We start from the raw sequence: 21,166 nt of genomic DNA on the forward strand, positions 1-21,166 counted from the left end.
TGGGTTGTCGGCAGCAACGCCCCCGGGGCCCAAAGATTGCTCATGCTTCACCTTTTGCTGCACAATGGGCTGGGCGTCGGGGTCGGGAGCTACATCGCTTCCACTCCTGTCGTCTGCCTCTGCCTCAGAGTCTCCACTGTGCGGCTCTTCCTCTAACATGCGGACCCGAGCTTCAAGCATCTCCCCCTGGGACTGCAAGTCCTGTATCTGGGCTGCTTCAATAAGCGCTTCCCCTGACTTATGACACAATGTGGTGAGAACCTCCTCTAACTGGTGGTTCCAAGCTTCCAGCACTTCCCACGGGGGCTGTTGGTCCTGCACCCGAGCTATTTCATTAAGCGCAGCTTCTGTGTTAAGATGCAACACAGTGAAGAACATCCAACGCACACAGCCGGCTGTACCCTTCGCCTCTTCCAGCAACTGCTCAGCTAGAACCTGCAGGGCCCTCTCCACACTGGCCCGAGAGCCATCCACATCCTCCCACCCCTCCTCGGGAGTTAAACTCCTGAGAACAGTGGCTACCTGGTACCACACACTGTGTGGGGGCCACACGTCCTCCTACCCAGAGTCAGACACCATTCCTACCTGGCCAGAATCCTGCTCACTGTGCCAAGTGTCCGAGTGGGTGATGGCCTCGGTGTAAGATGTCCACAACCATCGGAGCCTACAGCAGCAGCAGACCACCAAAAGGAAGGCGACGCCTTCTATGGCCAAGAGGGTGGTGTGCCATCCAGAGGTTCGAATCTCCCAGGCAGACCGTGCGTCCTGTTACTGGCACCGCTCCTCATGGGCCTCCCGAAACTGAGCTTTCTTACCTATAAACTGCTCCATTACCCCTTTGAAAATTCTGGCTGTCACCATGAATATTCTGTGCCATGTGTCATGCAGGGTTTCTGGGCCCGCTCCTGCTCTTGGCAGGTGGACACAGAGTATGGTGAGGCTTAAAAGGAACACCAACGGAGCCATGAATAGAGGGGGGGTCATACCACTATATTCTCGCTGGTGGCTGGGTTGGAGATACAGGAAGCAAGAGCCACACGATCCACAATCCGCAGTTCACTTCTCTGCCAACCGCCTTGCCAGCATAGCCATGGCAGTTATATTAGTGGCTAATGGCTAACCGGGAACAGCTGATGGCCAACTAGTCACAGAGGATGGCCATCTGATTACAGCTGATGGCCATCTAATAACTGAGCCAGGAGTTTTCCACATGAGGCCGAGAGCCTGGAAACTGCTCTCCTGGCTCTGTCCCCACACACATCATGGGAGCAAAGTAAATGTTAGCCATCATCATCATCATCAAATGATCACACATGGACATGTCTTTGCTGGCCTCAATATGTGCACAGCTTAAACATTACTGCCAAATTCGTCTCCCAAATCAAGTTAAGCTCCCACCAGTGGTGTCTGAAATTTTCTGTTTTCCCACATATTAACACAAGAACGTTAAGACCTTTTTGACAACATGATGGGGTGAAACCAATTCATTTTTACTTTTTATTTTGAACAGGATTGCTTGAATAAAATCTGCTTTAAAACGGGATTGCCATCTAGTGGTGGGAGAAGTAGACTGTAGTTATGGGGCAGAAGCCAAATATGGGTGGACCTACATGAATCTCAGAGGAACTGTGGCATTTTACCCTGTTTCCCCGAAAATGCGGACAACCTAGCCAGACAATCAGCTCTGATGCGTCTTTTGGAGCAAAAATTAATATAAGACCCAGTCTTTACTATAAGACCGGGTTTTATATAATAATATAAGACCGGGTCTTACATGATATAAGACTGGGTCTTATATTAATTTTTGCTCCAAAAGACGCATCAGAGCTGATCGTCCAGCTAGGTCTTACTTTCTGGGAAACACGGTAGTCCCTAACACAGATCTGGTTTGAATTAAAGTAATTGTGTGAGAGTTTTTCTATTATCTTCTCACCATTTTTAGGCAGCTTGTGATTTTCTCCTTACTTTTACCAGTACAGCGACATGGTGACCTGTCTGCACAGCCCTGTGCAGCTTCCTATAGCTGAATGAATCTGGGTCACAGGCTCAGAAAAGAGAGATGAGACAAATTAGGAACAAGGCTATTTACAAACTGGCAGGAGACCATGGCACCCAGCAGGGCAGGCTTTTCTTGAGAAATCCTAACTCACCAGTGGAGAGATGGTCAAGTGCGTGTATCAGGGCCACTCCCTCAAACTGCCACAGAGGGCTGAGCTGAGAGGCCCGGTTAGTTAATTTCTTTCCGAATTAGGGGCTTGGACTGTCTGCTGCAAAGACTTCTAAAATCATAGTCTAAAACAATTTCAGGGTGCACGAAAATGTTATATTAATCATCAAAGACACATACATTTTAAAATATCTGTACAAAAATGTTCCATGAAAGGGTGTAAAAAAAACAATGTTGCTGAACTCTGTTATATAACATATTTTTAAATTAGTACAGTCACTAAGTTAATGGGATGTTAAAAGTTAAGAAAACAGAGTCTAAACAACAAGCAAAGGTCAGCTTTGATTAGAAACATCCATTCAGACCAATCTCATCTGTCCCATAGCACCAGGCTCATCACCATTTCTAAGCTGTAGTTTGTGATGATGCTTTCACCTAAAATAACTTCCCTTCATCCCATTGTTCAGCCAAATCTTAATTTTCTAAATGCTTGGACCTGAACCCCACTCCTACCTGATGTCTGGCACAAGTCTTCCCAACTCTGCTGGAAAGGAGATAGTATAGTGCAGAAAGCAGGAACCTCAGAATCAGGCAGACCAGGGTTCAAATCCCAGCCCTGCAATGTTAGGTGAGTCACTTCCCTTCCCCATACCTGTTTCCTCACCAGTAACTTGGGGATAGTACTGACCCCAGTGTTGTCAGGAAAATTAACATGCGGGAATCTGTGACAATGCTGGAAATGGAGTAGGCACTGGGTAAATATTTATTCCTATTTCCTTGGAACTGATTCCAACCAGTACATGATGATTCCACGCTTCACTGAACTCCTAAGGGGGCATTATTTTTACCACTCACTTTGATTTTCGTTGGTATTCTACGTTTTTCAGTCACTTAACCATTTTAGGTGTGTATATCATCTCCCCAGTCATTAGGATACATCAATAGTGCTGGACAAATGTGGCATTCAATACATATACAGTGCTTGTTAAGCAAACTGTACTACACATGAATCAAGAAAGTGCAAGAAGTAGTCAAAAGCCATACAGAACAGTTTTTAAGAGAGATAAATGAAGGGACAAACAAAAACAGGAAACTGCCCTGCCCCAGAATAGCAGAAAAAGAGTTGGGGATCAGACTGGACCACCAAAGATATTGTGGTTAGTTCTTTGCTAACAGGCTGTGGGTTCCCTTGTGAGCTTAGTGATTTGAAAAGTAGATGCAGAACTAGAGAAGCCAGACAGTGAGCCAATACTTATAAAATGGGACTTGGGCAGCAGTACAGAAGGACAGGGTGGTACAAATGAATGGGGTCATGGGCTAGAGGTTAATTCATTCCTTCATCCCACAAATTGAGTGTCTGTTTTGTGCCAGCTTATACAAGACACTGAGGATCAAGACAGATATGGAGGTTACAGTCTAGAAAAGGGGCAGGCAATTGAAAAAGCAGTAAGACAATTTCAGATTGACAGGCACCATTAAGAGCCAGAATCACTGAGCCAGTGAGGGAATTGCAGTTTTGGATTGGGCAGTCAGAGCGGGCTCCTCTGAGAGGTGACATGTAAGATAAAACCTGAAAGATGAAAAGTGGCCAATGTAAAGAGCCCCACAAAGAGTATTCTCCAAGCCTAAAGGACATGCAGTGGTAAGAAGACAGGGATGGTCAGGAAGCAGTGAGGAAAGGGAAGAGTGATGCCAGATTCAATAGGCCATGAAAGGACATTGGATTTATTCTAAGGAAGATGGAAAGGTGGGATAAGTAGGGGAGTAAAGCCATCCCATCCCCTTTCAAGAAGATCCATTTTGTTTCGAGGGCAGAAAGCAGGGGCAAGACCTGAGGCAGAGACCCGCTGGACAGCTATTGCAAGTCTTGCTTAGGGGTCAGCAAACAGTTGCCTGTGGACCAAATCTGGCCTGCTGCCCGTTTCTGCAGTTTGTGCACTAAGAATTGTTTTTGAATGTCACCCGGAATTGACTGAGAGGCCTCTGCACCCTTCTGGTGTAGCTTTCTTTCTGAATGCCTGACGAACATTATCATAGTTAGGAATTCTACCTGCCCAACATCACAGCAGCCACCACATGAGTGCAGAAACTCTGTGTGGGGACAGAGCCCCAGAAAGTAGTTTACAGGCTCTCGGCCTCACGTGGAGGGGTGCTGGCTTGGGTAATGGATGGCCGTCGGCTTGGCCATCAGCTGTGGCCAGTTAGCCAATTGGCCGCTGGTATGGCTGCTATGGCTGCGGAGGAGAGCCAAGGATTGCCGAGGAGAGCCGAGGAGAGCCGAGGAGAGCCGAGGAGAGCCGAGGAGAGTGGAGGAGAGTCGTCGGTCAGTTGGCAGAAAAACGGACAGCAGGTTGCATGTCCAGTGAACCCAGCCTCCAGTGAGACCATAGTGGTATGACTCCCCTACCTATGCCTCCGTGGGTGTTCCTTTTTGGCTTCACCATATCCTGCATTCTTGTGTGGGGAGCGGGAGCAGAGACCCCCCAGGCCGCCCTGCACGACAAATGGCGCAGCGAGCAGGGTCTCCCGCACGACACTCTGTGACTTGTTAGTGACACACATATGACCCTCAACTAGTATCTGGCTCTCAAGGCCCAGCTTGTGTTCCCTGCCCTGCGAAGCTTCCTGGTGCCTTCAGTGGTGATCTGCCTCCCACAGCATTTGACACAGCCTCTGTGTAAGTGTTCACCACATCTACGTAGTTGTACATTCGTCTCCCCTATGGTGAGCAAGGATCCGGGTTTATATTTCCTCTGCACCCAGTGCTAGCAGCACAGGGCCTGACCTGAGGCAGACACACAGGCCATGCTGGTCCGTGTAGCAACATTGTCGTGTCCTGTCCATATCCCCTCAGCACTTGCTGCTCCAAATGATGGTGCAATGGACTGAATGTGTGTGTTTCCCCCAAATTCATGTTAGGCCCTAATCCCAATGTGATGGTATTTATGGGGCTGTTGGGAGGGTGGAGCCCTCAGGAATAGGATTAGTGCCTTTATAGGGAGAAGCCAGAAAGCTAGCTTTGTCTTTCCACCATGTGAGGACATAAGTCGGTGGCAGTCTGCAACCTGAAAGAGGGCCCTCACTAGAACCCATACTGGCTCCCTAATCTCAGATTTCCAACCTCCAGAACTGTGAGAAAAAAATTTCTGTTGTTTATAAACTACCCAGTCAATGGTACTTTGTTGCAGCAGCCCACAGCTGACAATGACAGATGGCTTCTTTTAAGAACCTGAGAACTACCTGAAGGTTTTGTCTAGCTACAGGGCAGGCCGAAGTTCCATGGAGTAAACTCCCCCAGGGGCAACCCTTGGCCAGTGAAATACAGGAGTTGTGGCTGAATAGCCCAGCTTCCTCACTTCTTGGGTGGGACAGCTCTGGGGCATGTTCTGTGTCGCTGCCCAGGGTTCCCCAGTAAACTGCTCACTCCATGCCCTGTGCTGGCTTTCTTCTTTTCCCTGTTTCACTTCCTACAACCATGTCATACTCCATGGGGACAGTAATAAACCACTGTCTCAGGGTCTGGGACAGTTGGTGAGATGGTTGATTGGATGTATGGATGACGATGCTTAGCAGCAAAGAAAAAAATGGAAGCCAGCTTGTCCACTGACCCCTAGGATCTGCTGCTGCTTCCATAGTACATCCAGACTACGTTGGAGCACGTGCACAGCCAACAGTTCCGGCACAGGAAAAAGCACTTCTCAGCTGTCCTTACCATCGTGCTATTTGTCATCCCATCCATCTGCTGTCCCCATGAAACACTCGCCCACGCTAGCTAAAATGGTGCACTGGGCTTAGAATTAGTTGAGAAAACGTCAGGCCGACAGAACAGAGAGCAGAAATAGCAATTGTGTAGACCATGATGGTAGCCACTCAAATCTGTCCCTTCGCATATAAGGCAGGACTAGCAGAGCCCAAGAGGCCTCTCTATGGAAATTGTTAGGTAGCATGTGTGCGCGTGCGCCATGCACGTGCACACAGGGCAGACCCTAGGGGTCATGAGCAGCTGGTCCAGTACCCTCCATGCATCTCCTCCTGTACCTGGTGCTCTTCACCCTTCCTCCAGCTGGCTTTGCAGCAGCTACTGCTTCTGGCCCTCTCTTTGGGGACATGGGATTTCCCAAACATAGAACTGGATTTGTTTAAAGTTGCTACCGTGTTTCCCTGAAAATAAGACCTAGCCGGACAATCAGCTCTAAAGCGTCATTTGAAGCAAAAATTGATATAAGACTTGTTATTATACTATACTATACTATACTATACTATACTATACTATACTATACTATACTATACTATACTATTATATTACATTATATTAAAGACCCGGTCTTATATTATAGTAGAATAAGACTGGGTCTCATATTAATTTGCTCCAAAAGATGCATTAGAGCTGATTGTCCGGCTAGGTCTTATTTTCGGGGAAACACGGTATTTATCTTTAAATGTTTATCTGTTAGTTTTCCAATCAATTTTCCATGTGGCAGGAGTTCAATAAAACGTGTGGATTTTCGTTCCTACGGTCAGTTGCAGGATGCTCCTCACGGAACACTGTGTGTGACCTTATGAGCTGGGGATTAGATGTTTTTTCTCAGAGGAAATGAGTCATTCTAAAATCAAGGCTATTTGGATCTTAAAAGCATGGATACTTATATATTTATTCATTGATCAAGTAATTATAGAGTGTCTATTAGGACCTAGGCACTGTCCTAAGCTCCAGGAATAAAGTAGTGAACAGAACAAACAAAATTCCTCACCTCATGGAGATTATAGTCCAATGGGAGAGATGGACAGTAAACAAATGCATGTTAAATGTCAGGAAAGTTTAAGTGCTGTGAAAAAAAACAAAGCAGGGGAAAGAATATAGACAGAGAATACAATTTGAATTGAGGTGGTCAGAGAAAGTGTTCCAATTAACTACTGCTGTATGACAAAACACCTCAAAACTAGGTGATTAAAACAACAATTGTTGGGCCGGCCCGGTGGCTCAGTCGGTTAGAGCTCCATGCTCCTAACTCTGAGGGCTGCCAGTTCTATTCCCACATGGGCCAGTGGGCTCTCAATCACAAGGTTGCTGGTTCAACTCCTCGAGTCCCACAAGGGATGGTGGGCAGTGCCCCCTGCAACTAAGATTGAACACGGCACCTTGAGCTGAGCTGCCTCCCGGATGGCTCAGTTGGTTGGAGCGCATCCTCTCAACCACAAGGTTGCCAGTTCGATTCCTTGACTCCCACAAGGGATGGTGGGCTGCACCCCCTGCAACTAAAATTGAACACGGCACCTTGAGCTGAGCTGCCGCTGAGCTCCCAGGTGGCTCAGTTGGTTGGAATGCGTCCTCTCAATCACAAGGTTGCTGGTTGGACTCCCGCAAGGGATGGTGGGCTGCGCCCCCTGCAACTAGAAAACGGCAACTGGACCTAGAGCTGGGCTGCGCCCTCCACAACTAAGACTGAAAGAACAACAACTTGAAGCTGAACGGCACCCTCCACAACTAAGATTGAAAGGACAACTTGACTTGGAAAAAAGACCTGGAAGTACACACTGTTCCCCAAATAAAGTCCTGTTCCCCTTCCCCAATAAAATCTTTTAAAAAACAAACAAAAAACAACAACAATTGTTTCATCTCTCAAATTCTGTTTACTGACTGGGCTCAGCAAGGTGGTTCTGCTCCCCAGATTTTCGCTGGGGCTGCAGTCGTCTGCTGCTTGACTGGGTGGGAACCTCTAAGGTGACTCATTCACAGGTCTAGTGTCTTGGCAGGGATGGCAAGAAGGATAAGCTCCTCCGGGATGTCAGGACAGCTGGGCCCCTCTCTCCAGGTAGTCTCAGGGCCTTTCCCTCTCGGGGTGGCCTGTCCATGTGGCCTCTCACATGGCCTTTCCAGCAGGGTAGGCAGACTTCTTACATGGCAGCTCAGCATTCTCCATGTTCAAAAGCAGAAGCTGCCAGGCCATGTTAGGGCTACGCCTGGAGATGGCCCAGCATCACTTCTAACACATTCTGTTGGTTAAAGTGCGCCACACGGCCAATATAGATTCAGTGTGGGAGGGGACTGCATAGGAGGTGAGCACTGGGAGGCAGGGTTCACTGGGGGCCAGCACTGACAAGAACTCATTGATTATGTGACATTTGAGCAAAGACCAAAATAAAGTGAAAGAGTGAGACATGCAGCAATAAGAGGGGGTGCAAAGGCCCTAAGACCATAATGTGCTTGAGGTGTGTGAGGAAAGCAGAGTCCATTGTGGCCAGAGCTGAGCAGTGAGTGATGAGGTCAGGAGGCAGCCAGGGACCAGATCCCCTCCGTGCTGGAGGCCATGGAAAGGGATTCAGGAGTTATTCTTAGTGTGATGGGAAGCCCTGGACCTGCCACGATACACAGCCACCACCTGATCTCGATGCTGCTGGATCCTGAGCTTGTGGGTCTAGGCTCCCCACATCTTCTCATTAAGGCCTCCCAGGACCACTCCATTTAAACTGCAACCTCCTCTCCCTCACACGCCATGTGCTTTCTCTGCTTGATGACTTCCCCACAGCACTTAGCGCCACCTACATTCTCATATTTTACTAATTTGTCTTATCTATTGTCTACCCTCTCCCCTAGAATGTAAACTCAAAACAGGCAGCATTTTTGTCTGTAAGCTCACAACTAATATTTGTTGTATGAATGAATTAATCAGTCACTCTCTGTAGCCCCTGCTGGGTCTAACACAATGTTGGGGACAGGGTGTGCCTAGTAAATACTGAATGACTGATTAATTTGGCAACAAAATAACTTTTACAGTTACATTCCTCTTATCCAAAAGTTACCTTAAAGTAAGCAATCATCCAGGGAAAGTGAAGAGCAAAAGAAACAAGACTGCCAAGCAGCCTAAATAGTGACTAATGGTCAAGGACAGCTATTCACTTCACCTACAATTCTAGTGTGCTCGATAAGCCGGTTATCAAACAACTGTAGCCTGGGAAGCCATGGATTAAAGGAGGAGGGGCTGCGATAGGATAAGAAGGAAAGTGACAGCTGCCAGCCAAGGAGAAGACAGAAAACTCAAAACACAAACCGAAGATTCAGAACAGTCTGGGCTGCAGGGCAGGCACTAGCAGGCCTTGGGGTCTGAGAGGCTTCCAGCAACCATACTTACAAATGGTATGACCACAGGAGATATTTATAGTCATGACTAAGTCCCTCGTAACAGTAGATTGTGTTCATTGTCCTCTGTTTAAGTTGAGGAAGTATACATATCTAAGAAAGATTTTCATTCAAAGCAAAGAGCAGCACCCCGCTGGTGACAGAAAACACCTCTGAAAGGGCACTAACCCCCACAGTCTACATGTCCCCTGCGGTTCTATGGCAGCTCCTTCTTGCTCTTCACTTGCTGCATCTTCACTCCCCAGCACACCAAGGTGCCCAGGGCTTTTCTCATTGCTGCAATATGATTGCCTCAGCCTCTGGCTTCATGCTTTCTCTGGTCCAGCAACACTCAACTCCCTATCTCCATCTCAGACCTGATCCTAGAACTCCCACCTCCTACTCAACTTGTCCTTGTGCTTACCAGACACTTGGTGTCTTATAAGCAACTTAAAAAGATCCAAACTGGACTCCTGATTCCTCCCCTCATCCTACCCAGCTCCTCAGGCACCGCAATTCTTCCAGTTGCTCAGGCAAAAAAACTGGAGCCATTCTTGACTTCTTTCTTTTTCTCATCACAAGGGGGACCATGTCATTCATTATATAAACTGGAATTATCCCAGACAAATAAGCATGTATAGTCTGTCCAGTAACCCACATCCAATTCATCAACAAACCCAGCTAGCTTTATTTATAAAAACATATCCAGCATTCGGGTCTCACCACTTCCTCCACCATCACCCTGGCCCAAACATTCATCATGTCCTGCCTATTTTTGCAATGGCCTCCGTACTAGTCTCCCCACTTCCACTCGTGCCTCTCACTCCAAATCTGTTCTCACAGCAGCCACAGCAAGCCCATTAAAACATAAGTGACATCACGTTACTCTTCTGCTCAAAACTCTCAATGCTTTCCTAATTCATTCAGAAGAAAAGTCTTTACAATAGTCTGCTCCCTCTGACCTCTGACCTCATCTACACTCTCCCATCTCTTCTTACCCCACTGCAGCTACACTGGTTCTCCTGCTCTTCAGACAAGTCAAGTACACCCCTGCTCCCTGGCCTCACCTTTGCTGTTCCCTCTGCCTGAGACAATTCCCCAGATAACCACAGGGCTTACTCCCTCAGGTATTTAAGGCTGCGCATCCCTGGCCCCCTATATAAATGCCAAGAACCTCCACCGCCATCACCTATCCATCCTCATCCCAACCGTCCTTGCCTTATGTGGCAGATTTTATTTTCTAAAAATGGCCATAGCAATTTGCATGGTCCCATAGCTCTTTGAGAACCACTCCTCTCATCAAAGGGGAGTCTTATTTTCCTCTTCTTCAATATGGATCAGTCTTAAAAACTAACTTGCTTCTAACAGATAAAAGTGGCAGAAGTGACACTGCAGGACTCTGAGGCAGGCTCTTCATGGATGACATAGCCTCCGCCTGACTCTCCGAGGACATTCTCCCTTGGAACCCACCACATCAGACGAAGCCCAAACTATCCTACACAGAGCGACTATAAGGGGAGCCCCATGTAGGAGGGAATCAAGGTCCCAGCCAACAGCCAGCATTAACCACCAGATGCATCAGCAAACACACCTTCAGAAGGTGCACAGGCCCCAGCCTTCAAGTCTGCCAGCTGAGGCCCCAGACATCATGGAGTAAAGGAAAGCCATCCTCTGTGCTTCTGTGCTGTGCTCCGTCCAAATTCCTGACCCACAGAACCGCTAAGTTTGAGTACAATTTGTTACACAGTCACAGTAACTGGAACACCATTGTGATTTTTCTTTACAGTAGCTAACACTGTATATATTTACTTGCTTATTTCTTGTTTGTCTCTCCCCCAAGAGAATGGGAGCCCTGGAGGACGAGGACTTGTGTCCACTTTGTCCACAGTACCTAGAAAGGTAGCTGGCACACAGTGGGCCCTCAGCAAATATCAATTGAACAAATTAATCTTTGCTAACTAAGAAAACTGCTCCTTACTATAATTTTCAATACCTTTTGCTGAGGCACATGACCTTTTCCTCAAGAAAGCATTCTCTGGTGTGTTTTGGACCAGCTCCCTGTTAAAAAATATCTCTTTGTCAGCCATCTGGAAAATGATAAAGTTGGATCCATACCTCCCACTACACACCAGGAAATAGTCCAAAAGGATCAAAGATTTATACATGATAAAATGAAACCATTAAAGTCCTAGAAAAAGGCATGACAGAATTCAGATGTAACGGAGTGGGAAGGCCTTTCTAACTGCAACTCAATCTCCAGCAGCTATAAAAGAAAAGGATGGATCAATTCAAACTTCATAAAAATCACAAAACTTCTGCTTGGCCAAGAAAAAAACAGCACAGCATGAGCAAAATCTAAAGATAAATGACAATCTAGGAGGAGAGGGGCACTCTCACACATTGCCGGTGGGACTGCAAAATGGTCTATCTCTGTGCCAGAGAATTGGGCCAAATTGATCAACGTTATAGTGAGCATACCCTTCGCCCTCACAATTGCCTCCCTAGAGCCTCTCCCAATAAATCACTTATCCCAGAGTCTCTGTCTCAGGCTTTGCTTCTAGGAACCCAACCTAAGCCATAAACCAAATAAACCACATTGATTGATAACAGAACCCTCTCTGCAAAATGAACCACCAGTAGGCACTTCTGACAAGCATGAGCACCAGTTTCCACACTGTGCTGAACTAACACCAGCCAAAAGCAAAGATACTGCTGGGTGGATTTTGTAAAGGTTAATAAATGATTTCTAATGAGGGATATAAAATATTGACAATGGCTCATCCATTCACATCCCTACCACCAACAAACCTAAGGTTCCAGGGATGCCACCTTGAGAACCAGTGCCCTAAATCATGACCTTATACACTCTAGCTGGATTTCCTGACAACTGCGAGCAGGACAAGCAAACAGGGTTGGGAGGAGGGGGTCAAAACTAAGGTGGAATGTTACAGGTCTGGCCTGCAATGGCAGGGACGGTGAGTTATCCACCATAACCCATTTCCTCATTCGGCTTGAGTGTTGTGGCAGAGAAGGCTGCATTATCCCACATCCCGAGTAATGTGGCGAAATCCTTACCCTGGAATATGAGTGGAAGGGCCATGTGCTATGTCCAAGCCAGCAACTTCACCGTGGGTGTGACCTTTCCACACCCATACCAGACTCAGTGCTGCCCTGCCCAGGTCTCCTCAGCATTTGGCTCTATGTGCTGAAGGTAGCTTATGGCCAACCCGTTATTCTGCCTAAGGGCCTTTCTTGAAACAGGAAGCATGATTTGCCAGTGCACAGGGCAAGTTGGAAGGGCCCAGAAATGAATGCCCCTATGCCAGCACTTCAACTAAATCCGCAGGGATGGGGAGGTAGTGGACAAATGGTTTCCTATGCATCTCAGGTGGGGTAGCTCTGAGGCGCGTCTGTATTGTCTCCCAGAGATCCTCGCGGGGATTAAGCTCCAGCTGTCCACAGCAGTAACTTCCTTGACCATATGCCCTTTGTTAGCTTTCTTCCCTTCCCTGTCACACTTCCTTACAGATGCTTTCTGAGATCACTCGCCAAAAGAGTTGACTTGAACTCTTGCCTCAGAATCTGCTTCTGGAGGAACTCAAACCAAGACAACTCTCCTCTCAGCTGAAACCCACCCACAGAGACCTAGCTTCAACCATGCCCATGTTGACAATATCCTAGGGCATGGCAGAGCAAGAAAGGAAAGAAGTCTGTGTCCCCAAGTGATGTCGTGGAGGAGAGCCACCTACCAACCCAGATGAGAAAAAAATAACCTCTCTTCTTTAAGTCACTGCGTTTGTTGGGAATCTTTGTTACAGCAGCTGCAACTTGCCTTAGCTAGTACACCTGCCCAACATCCATTTCCTGTCACAGCATGCTGTTTTTCTGCCAGGGAACCACTTACCCACTTTCAATCCAGAGATATAGCTGACCTCCCTTCTCTACCCCTGCTTCAGGAGAAGTAGGAAGATATGACTCAGGCCTGAGCTAAGAGAGCCCTATATCTCCCAGAGCACAGTAATTGGCTCAGGGGCGGGCTAATTCAAGTTGGGCCAATCGGAGACAAGAAGCATCAGCCCAACATCTCTGGCTAAAGGACAAACCCTCCTTCTAATGCGTTGCTGCACTGCGGGATAGAAGTCCACGGGTGGGTGGCCATCCAGCTTCCACTTGGTCCTGCCTGAGAAAGAAGCCACCTGGGGGGCGGGGGGGGAACCAGATAAAAGAAAGATGAGGGATGATGACATGATTTGAACACCTATCCAGACAACCATGAAATGGGAACAACCCTAGATGTATTAGCCAATACATTCCCTTTTCTGTTAGTCATTTTAATCTGAGTTTCCGTCACGTGCAACCAAGAATTCTGTTCAATAAAAATCTGACCCTAAAGAGAACGTCACGTCAGCTAGTTTACAATCCCCTGGGCAAAACAGGCCATAGGCCAGCTGTCCCAGTCAACCAAATACTCCTTTATAGGAATGCTCATTAATGTCTAAATGACCCAGATAACTGAGGAAAGGAAATTAATCGCCTTCTAGCCTCTCTCCTCTGTGTCGAGTGCTAGGAGACGCAACACGATGTCAGCAATTTGCCCACTGGAGCCAGTGTTGAACCCTCAGTACTGGTTCTGTCCTGAGGCTGAACTTTATCCCACTGTGCTGCTGTGGGTTCCAAGTGCAAACCCTGCCACTGCAGATGCTCAAACGTGGCTGTTTAGACCATGTGGCCTTACCCAAAGCACCCGGGGCTTCAGGTGAGTCTGAGCAGGATGCACATGGGCCCTTCAGGTGAGGGTAATCCTTGGGCCCTGTGGCAGTCTTGCCATTCAGAGAAGCCAGAGGGGTGAGGATCCCCCAAATCCTGCCATGGACTCAGGCCAGCCTCTTGTGTACGTCCAAGTTGAACTTGAAGCCTTTTCTTTCCTTTTTGAAGGGAGAGTGGGGACAGAAAGCAAAAGGGGTTTTGAGCAGATTTAAGATTCCTGGCCCCTTCCTCTGGCTGCCAACTGCTGACCTCTGCTGGCACCTCATTCGCTCATGGGCACAGGGAGCTGACTCCTCAGGAGTACTCCAAGAACGGCTCCAGAGAACATGTGCAGCGCCCCACAGGCTGTAGGTGTCCTGCAAAAGGGTTCATTTCCTTCCATCTGAAACAAAAGTGCTGATTTTGAACAGAGGTGTTAAAAGTTATGGGATATGCTACTTACACTGTCCAGATCTTGGCATAATGCCTGGCCCACAGGGTGAGTGAGGAGAAGAGAAGGAGAGAGAGAAGATGAATGGAAATGAGGGAGAGAAAAGCAAGGGAAGAGTGGAGGAAGGGGGATGACGGAAGAGGAAGGAATTAAGAAAATGGCCTCATCATCCAAATGTTTCCCTAGACCAGGAAGTGACCCAGTCCGAAAGCAAGATTTTCTTGATCTTCCAAGGTGGAAATGGACCAGAAGCACTCAGCCCAGGCAGTGCCCAAGGGAGATGGGGCAGGACAATGTGGGGCAATTCACAGGCCTTCACCCTGTTCAAGGGTCTGCGATAAATACTTTTCCCAGTCACGGGCCACTGTGGCTTCCTGAGGGTTATGGACCCTTATGGCTGCTCTTCCAGGTATGGATGGACCCTGAAACCACCTCACCAGCCCCTCTCCCCACTGTCTGCTGCCTCCCTTTTGCCCTATTATGGTCTCAAGTCAGCTTTATTGTGAATCTCCCAGGCCACCCAGGTGAAGAGATGCAGGTGGACAAAGGTCAATGTGCGTGGCAGTCACATGCCTTGAAGGAGACTGCCGATGCTGCTATCCCCACCACAAGTGCACTGTGTATGCTGGTGAGCATTCCTCACACTCCAGCATCTGCCACACATTGATCCCAGTGCTGGACTCCAGGAAGGAAGAAGTGCCTTCAGCCAGCAAGACCCAGACTCAGAGAGCCAGAGGCATCTCTGCAGTAATCTCACTGCCACAAAAGTGACCAGAGCATTCGTGAGTTACCTGTTGAGTTGACCCCAGGCATATGAGTGCATGAATTAGTTGTTCTATACTATTTCTTCATCAACACTCGAGATTTTCCTCTTCAAACCCACACTCACTGACACAAAATAATCAACCCCCACATAACCTGAAGTTGAATGTCACACAGCAAGCTCTAAACAAGGACTATATAGCTCCACACTCCCGTTTTATTATAAAGTTTCATGAGGATATTTCATTTATTAAAATAATTCCTGTAAACTCTTTCAGGACCACAAAGTTCATTTTTCTTGCTTGAGTAGCATTTCAAGTGGAAATACTTTATTTCAAGGCACCATAAAATGATGGTCTCTCTAAGAACACCTCTGCCTCCATGTGTGAAAAGCCTAAAAAAAAGAAAGAAAAAGAAAAGTCCCGCACAGTGATCACAGCCATCCATAAACTTTCCTTAACTTGACTGTGCTCAATAGGACATGGGTGACAGGGGCCTGACGCCACAATTACAACTGGCAGCCTTGGAACAGATCCCCCTGCTGAGGCCCCAAAAGGACAGAGATGAACTGAACACTTGTAATTAGAAAGAGCCAGTGGGGTGGGGGACCCTCCAAACCAAAAATCCATGTAAATGTGGCAGCGTTGGAATCTCTCCCCTCTTCCTCCTCATTTCTCCTCCTCCTCGCTCAGGTTGGCATTTTCCTGGAGTGTGGAAGTCAGCTTGTTTTGCAAAAGGGCTGCTAGTTTTTTGGATGTCTTTTTGAGAAACGCACTGCCTGGGTGGGCACTGTTCACGTGCAGGTACAGGTCCTCCTGGGTGGGGCCCGTGTAGCCACAATCCTCGCAGACGTAGAGCTTATCCCGGCGTTGCTTGTAGGCATACTGCTGCTGCACTCCGTGGATCTTCTTCAGGTGGGACTCCAAGGAGCAGCGCTGGGTGAAGGCTTTGTTGCAGACGTTACATTTGTAGGGACGAATGCCTGCAAGGGCGAGGGGCAGATGCATCACTGGTTGGTCACAGCCAAGCCAGAGCCTCCCAAGTAGGAAGACATCAAAAATCATCATGTGGGGCAGCTGGTTGGTTCAGTTGGTTAGAGCACGGTGCTCATAACACCAAGGTCACCGGTTCGATTCCCACAGGGGCCAGTGAACTGCGCCCTCCACAACTAGATTGAAAACAATGACTTGACTTGGAGCTGCTAGGTCCTGGAAAAACATACTGTTCCCCAATAAAAAATAAACAATTAAAAAAAAAATCATCACATACAACCCAACAGCAAAAAAGCAAACTACCCAATTCAAAAATGGGCAGAGGAACTAAAGACACATTTCCCCAAATGGCCAATGGGTACATGAAAACGTGCTCAACATCACTAAATCATCAAGAAAATGTAAATCACAAACACAATGATATCATCTCACACCTTTCAGAATAGTTATTATCAAAAAGGCAAGATAACAAAGTGTTGGCAAGGATGTGGAGAAAAGGGAATCCTGTGCACTATTGGTGGGAATGTAAACTGGTGCAGCCACTATGGAAAACAGTATGGAAGTCCCTCAAAAAAATTAAAAATAGAACTACCTTATGACCCAGCTATCCCACTTCTAGGATATGTACCCAAAGGAAATGAAAACAAGCTCTCAAAGAGATAGCTGCACTCCATGTTCATAGCAGCATTCATCACAATAGCCAAGACATGGAAACAACCTAGGTGTCCATCAATGAATAAATGGATAAAAAAGATGCGGTATATTTGTACAATGAAATATTATTCTGCCATGAGAAAGAAGGAAATCCTGTCATTTGAGACAACATGGATAGACCTTGAGGGCATTATGCTAAGTGAAACAAGCCAGAGAAAGACAAATACTGCACTGGTATCACTGATACGTGGAAAGAGACAAACTCATAGAAAAATGGTTGCTAGGTGCTCAGGGTGGGAGAAGTAGGAAGAAAAAACAATCATGATGACCAAGGATTCAACAGGAGGAAAATGGTTAGAGCAGGATACAAAACTGTCCACAAAGGTTCACAGCATCCACATGAACAAACAAAAATGGATGCAGTTTTATTCTACTTGTGTGCCTTAATGTTTTGATTTTAGGGTGGGCAAAGTAAACCTTGTTTTTACTTTAGTTTGGAATTTTGAGGAAACAGATCTTGTGACAAATATTCCAGTATAAGGAGTTATTTGGGCGGGGACCCCAGGAAGTACTTGTAGGGGAGTAAAGAAGTGAGACAGGGACATGGGAAAGAGCCCCTATCAGGTGGGGTTATCGAGCCAGTAATTGCTATAGGCAACCAGAGTCCAGTCGGCTGAGCAAGTTGGGAAACAGTGAACACTGACCTCAGAGTCACCTACCCATTGGAAGCTGGGTCTTTACCCACCTGCCCCGGCAGCACTGTTGAGGGCTGCCCCTGGGTGGCACTGATTCTACCTCCCCAGTACTTCTGGCCTGCTTCGGGTAGGGGGCCTCCAGCAAGAACACAAGAACAAGGTTGCAGGTGTGGGCAGCTGCTGAGTGGATGGGTATGCCCAGAAATGGCAGGGGCTGGGGGCGGGGGCAGGACACTGATGGCATCTGCTACAGTTATGAAAACATTTCCAAACTAGACCTCACAGTGACTTTAGAACAGGGATAATATTAGTGGGGCTTGCCTTTTAGATGGAGAGTTCACATGTGCCATATACTCATATACCAGGGAGCTCAGCCTTATAAAAATACAGTCATTCCTATTTCCCCCATCAGTAGTACTCACCCTGACTGTGGGAGGTCAGAATGTCAGACAAAGACTTAAGTAAGGTCTAACTTAAGCTCTAAAGGCGGGGATCCTGGCTGTAAAGGAAGCACAGTGTCACATCACATAAGCATGGAAGCCTGGGAGAGGGCGAATATTGTGCTGGGGGTATGGGGAGCAAAAAGGGGTTTGCCACCACAGTCAGACCATCTCAGAGCCCAGAGACCAGGAGGGCCACTGCCTGGAAGAATCCCCAAAGTCTCTGGAATAAAATTTAAGGGTACCCCCAAAACTCATCAATTAAGATAAATATTAATAATATTTAAAAATCAAAGTACATAAAAAAAATCCATGATGAACAAGTTGTCATAATTTTAAATGAGGACAGAATCTGACAGTGCCGTGTGGAGCCACACTGGAGCTTGAGGTGAAAGAAAAAACGTGTTCCCCTACGTAGATGTTTTTATATACATATGTTTTTAATTACATTTATTAGGTAAACCTTAATAATATAACTTTCAGTTGTACAGCATTAGACATCTGTGTACTCTATTGCATGCTCCCCACCTAAACTCTAGTTTCCTTCCATTACTGTATATTTGACCCCCTTTACTCACTTCACCCTCCTCTCACCCCTTTTCCACTCTGGTAACTACCATTCTACTGTATCTATGAGTTTATTTTTGTTCATTTTGTTAGTTCGTTTATTACTTTTTGTTTCATATTCCACATGAGTGAAATCGTACGGTTTTACATATTTTTTAATAGTTATTTTTCCCCCAGAATGTTTGACTGTTGAATAAAATACTGAAAAATTGAAAAGTAGGGGTATTAAAAATTACATTTTAAAATGTTTAAATATTATATTTATATAATAATGGAATTTGTTATGATTTTACTATGCTGGCTTTAATAGAAGCAAATTTATCAAAAGATACTTTCAAAATCTACATTTTTCACTTAACACTATCGCTGGAGATTTTTCCATGTTGGTGCTTACAGCTTGATTTCATTCCTCTTTAACAGCACCATGGCGTTTTGTTGTACTGCTGTACCCAAATCCCATCTTTTAAAAACTATAGAGGGTGGGGGCGGCTGGTTGGCTCAGTTGGTCAGAGCACAGTGCTCATAACACCATGGTCGCTGGTGCGATTCCCACAGGGGCCAGTGAACTGCTCCCTCCACAACTAAATTGAAAACAATGACTTGACTTGGAGTTGATGGGCCCTGGAAAAACACACTTTTCCCCAATAAAATTTATATTAAAAAAAAAACTATACAGATTGAGTAAGTACTGCCCCAGCCCACACCCTTACATATCATACTGGCTTATACAACCCAGTACTAATGCTAATGTGTGGTCCATGGACCAACAAACAAATTGCGTCACCTGCGAGCTTGTAGGAAATGTCGTCTCAGGCCCCACCTGATGTAGTCTCAGGCCCCACCTGCAAACTGAATTGAATGCGAAAGCTGCAGTTCTCCAACCCAGGAGGCTTGTCAAAACACAGGTTCCTGGCCCTACCCCTGATTCTGGGGCGGGGCTGAGACTACATTTCTAACACTTTCCCAGGGGATGCTGAGGATGCTTGTACCAGGTCTTTGAGAGTCACAGGTCTAATATGATGCCAAATTAAAAATCGTAAGGACAGCACTTCCGGTGTCTGAAGGTAGCCATGTTACCCCCACCCAATGTCTTCTCTTCAAGGTTCAATGTCCCCAGTTCCTTAATGGTGGCTGTGGAGTGGGGTCAAGAGGGGCCATTTCTGTTGATAAGAATTTTTTTAAGTATATACAGATGATAAAGGATGTCAAAATGGAAAAAAAATTCCCCCACCTCCATCCAACCATGTGAACAAATCAAATCACTCCTTTTTCTTCCAGTCTACATCCAGAAGCACACATCGTTTCCTCTAACTCTCTTGTGAAAAAAAATTGTGTTGGATCAATGTTATGGTGAGATGTTATTCCAACCTACTCAAGCAGAATGCAGGCCTGTATTTCACTCATCCTAGAAAAACTACCAAAAGTTAAGAAACTCCTTTATAATCCTCAGCACTTGGCACATAATAGGTGTTCAGTAATAATTTTTAAATGAATGAATGAATGAGAACTAACATCTTTGGGGTTAGATTTCTACAAATTTAAGGTCTATGAGACCTTTCCAAACGAATATGCCCACATGGCAGCTGGCTGCCCCCTACCTCTGGCAGATCAAGCAACAAACCTATTTCAAACCCGCAGCGCATTAAAACAGAAATTCACCCAGAGACCAGTTGCTCCTTTCAATAGTTCATGGAAATAACTGTTTTAAAACATTTAAACTAAACATGTGGGGAAACCAGCACACTTACAGCAGGCTGTAACAAACTCTGGATTCCTGGAAATGGATGCTTCCAGGCCTACTCATGGAAGTTTCCACCCCCCATTAGAGACCTGAAAAGGTGATGTGGATGTGGCTGCACTGCTTTGTCTGATCCCTGCCCCCTTGGAGAGGCAAGCGTGCCAGGACCGAGTCTGGCGCACACAGGGTCACGCCTCCTTCCTCTCTTCATTCAGCAGGCCAGCAGAGCATCTTCTACAGAAAGAGCATCCCACAAGGCCTGGACAGCAAAGGCTAGATGTCAGAGCCCTGCCTTGTCCGGACAATGGAGATAATGGGGGTGACTATAGCATGGGGGCTTTTTCCCAGGGAGGGATTGGAATGAGCCTGGCTTACAGGATGGATGTCCCACAGACACAGCGATAGAAAGGACACAGGAGGCCCTAAAAACTCTAGGTATGGCAATTCTGACATTTATAAGCTTGCTTCCCTTCCCCTCTCTATAAATACCACATTCATCCTTCACTCAATGGTACAGGCGGACATTGCCATGTAGCTGCCCCTTGGTGACCCTTTCTGGGTTAGGGAATAAGCCCCTCCCTTCTAGAGCCCCCTCACGCCCCCCCCCCCCCCGTCTCAGGAGTGGGTGATAAAGGTGGCCAGAGAGGAGCCCTGGACAAGGGGGAATGACATCAAGGCCTCCCCAACATTGGGGCCTCACCCACCTCAGTGCTCTTGAGCAAAGGCCAATCCTGTTCATGTCTGGAGTGAGATCCCAGAAAACACCATCCCTGAGCCAGACACCATTAATTTACTGACACCTAGACAGTAACAGAGTGCAAGTCCACTGAAAACCCA

General features: G+C 46.8%; 1 protein-coding gene across 4 annotated transcripts in view; it reads right to left on the reverse strand.

The window, feature by feature from the left end:
* Positions 1–2,301: 2,301 nt before the first annotated feature.
* OVOL2 (ovo like zinc finger 2) overlaps positions 2,302–21,166 on the reverse strand; it is a 39,153-nt gene continuing 20,288 nt past the window's right edge. For all 4 annotated transcript variants that reach the window (XM_074317594.1, XM_074317593.1, XM_019710704.2 and 1 more), the window contains one exon: positions 2,302–16,225. In XM_074317594.1, the coding sequence (XP_074173695.1) occupies positions 15,912–16,225 (314 nt within the window). In that variant the 3' untranslated portion in view covers positions 2,302–15,911. The remainder of the gene's footprint in view (positions 16,226–21,166) is intronic.

Source organism: Rhinolophus sinicus, linkage group LG13 (assembly GCF_036562045.2).
Source record: "Rhinolophus sinicus isolate RSC01 linkage group LG13, ASM3656204v1, whole genome shotgun sequence".
Taxonomy (NCBI): domain Eukaryota; kingdom Metazoa; phylum Chordata; class Mammalia; order Chiroptera; family Rhinolophidae; genus Rhinolophus; species Rhinolophus sinicus.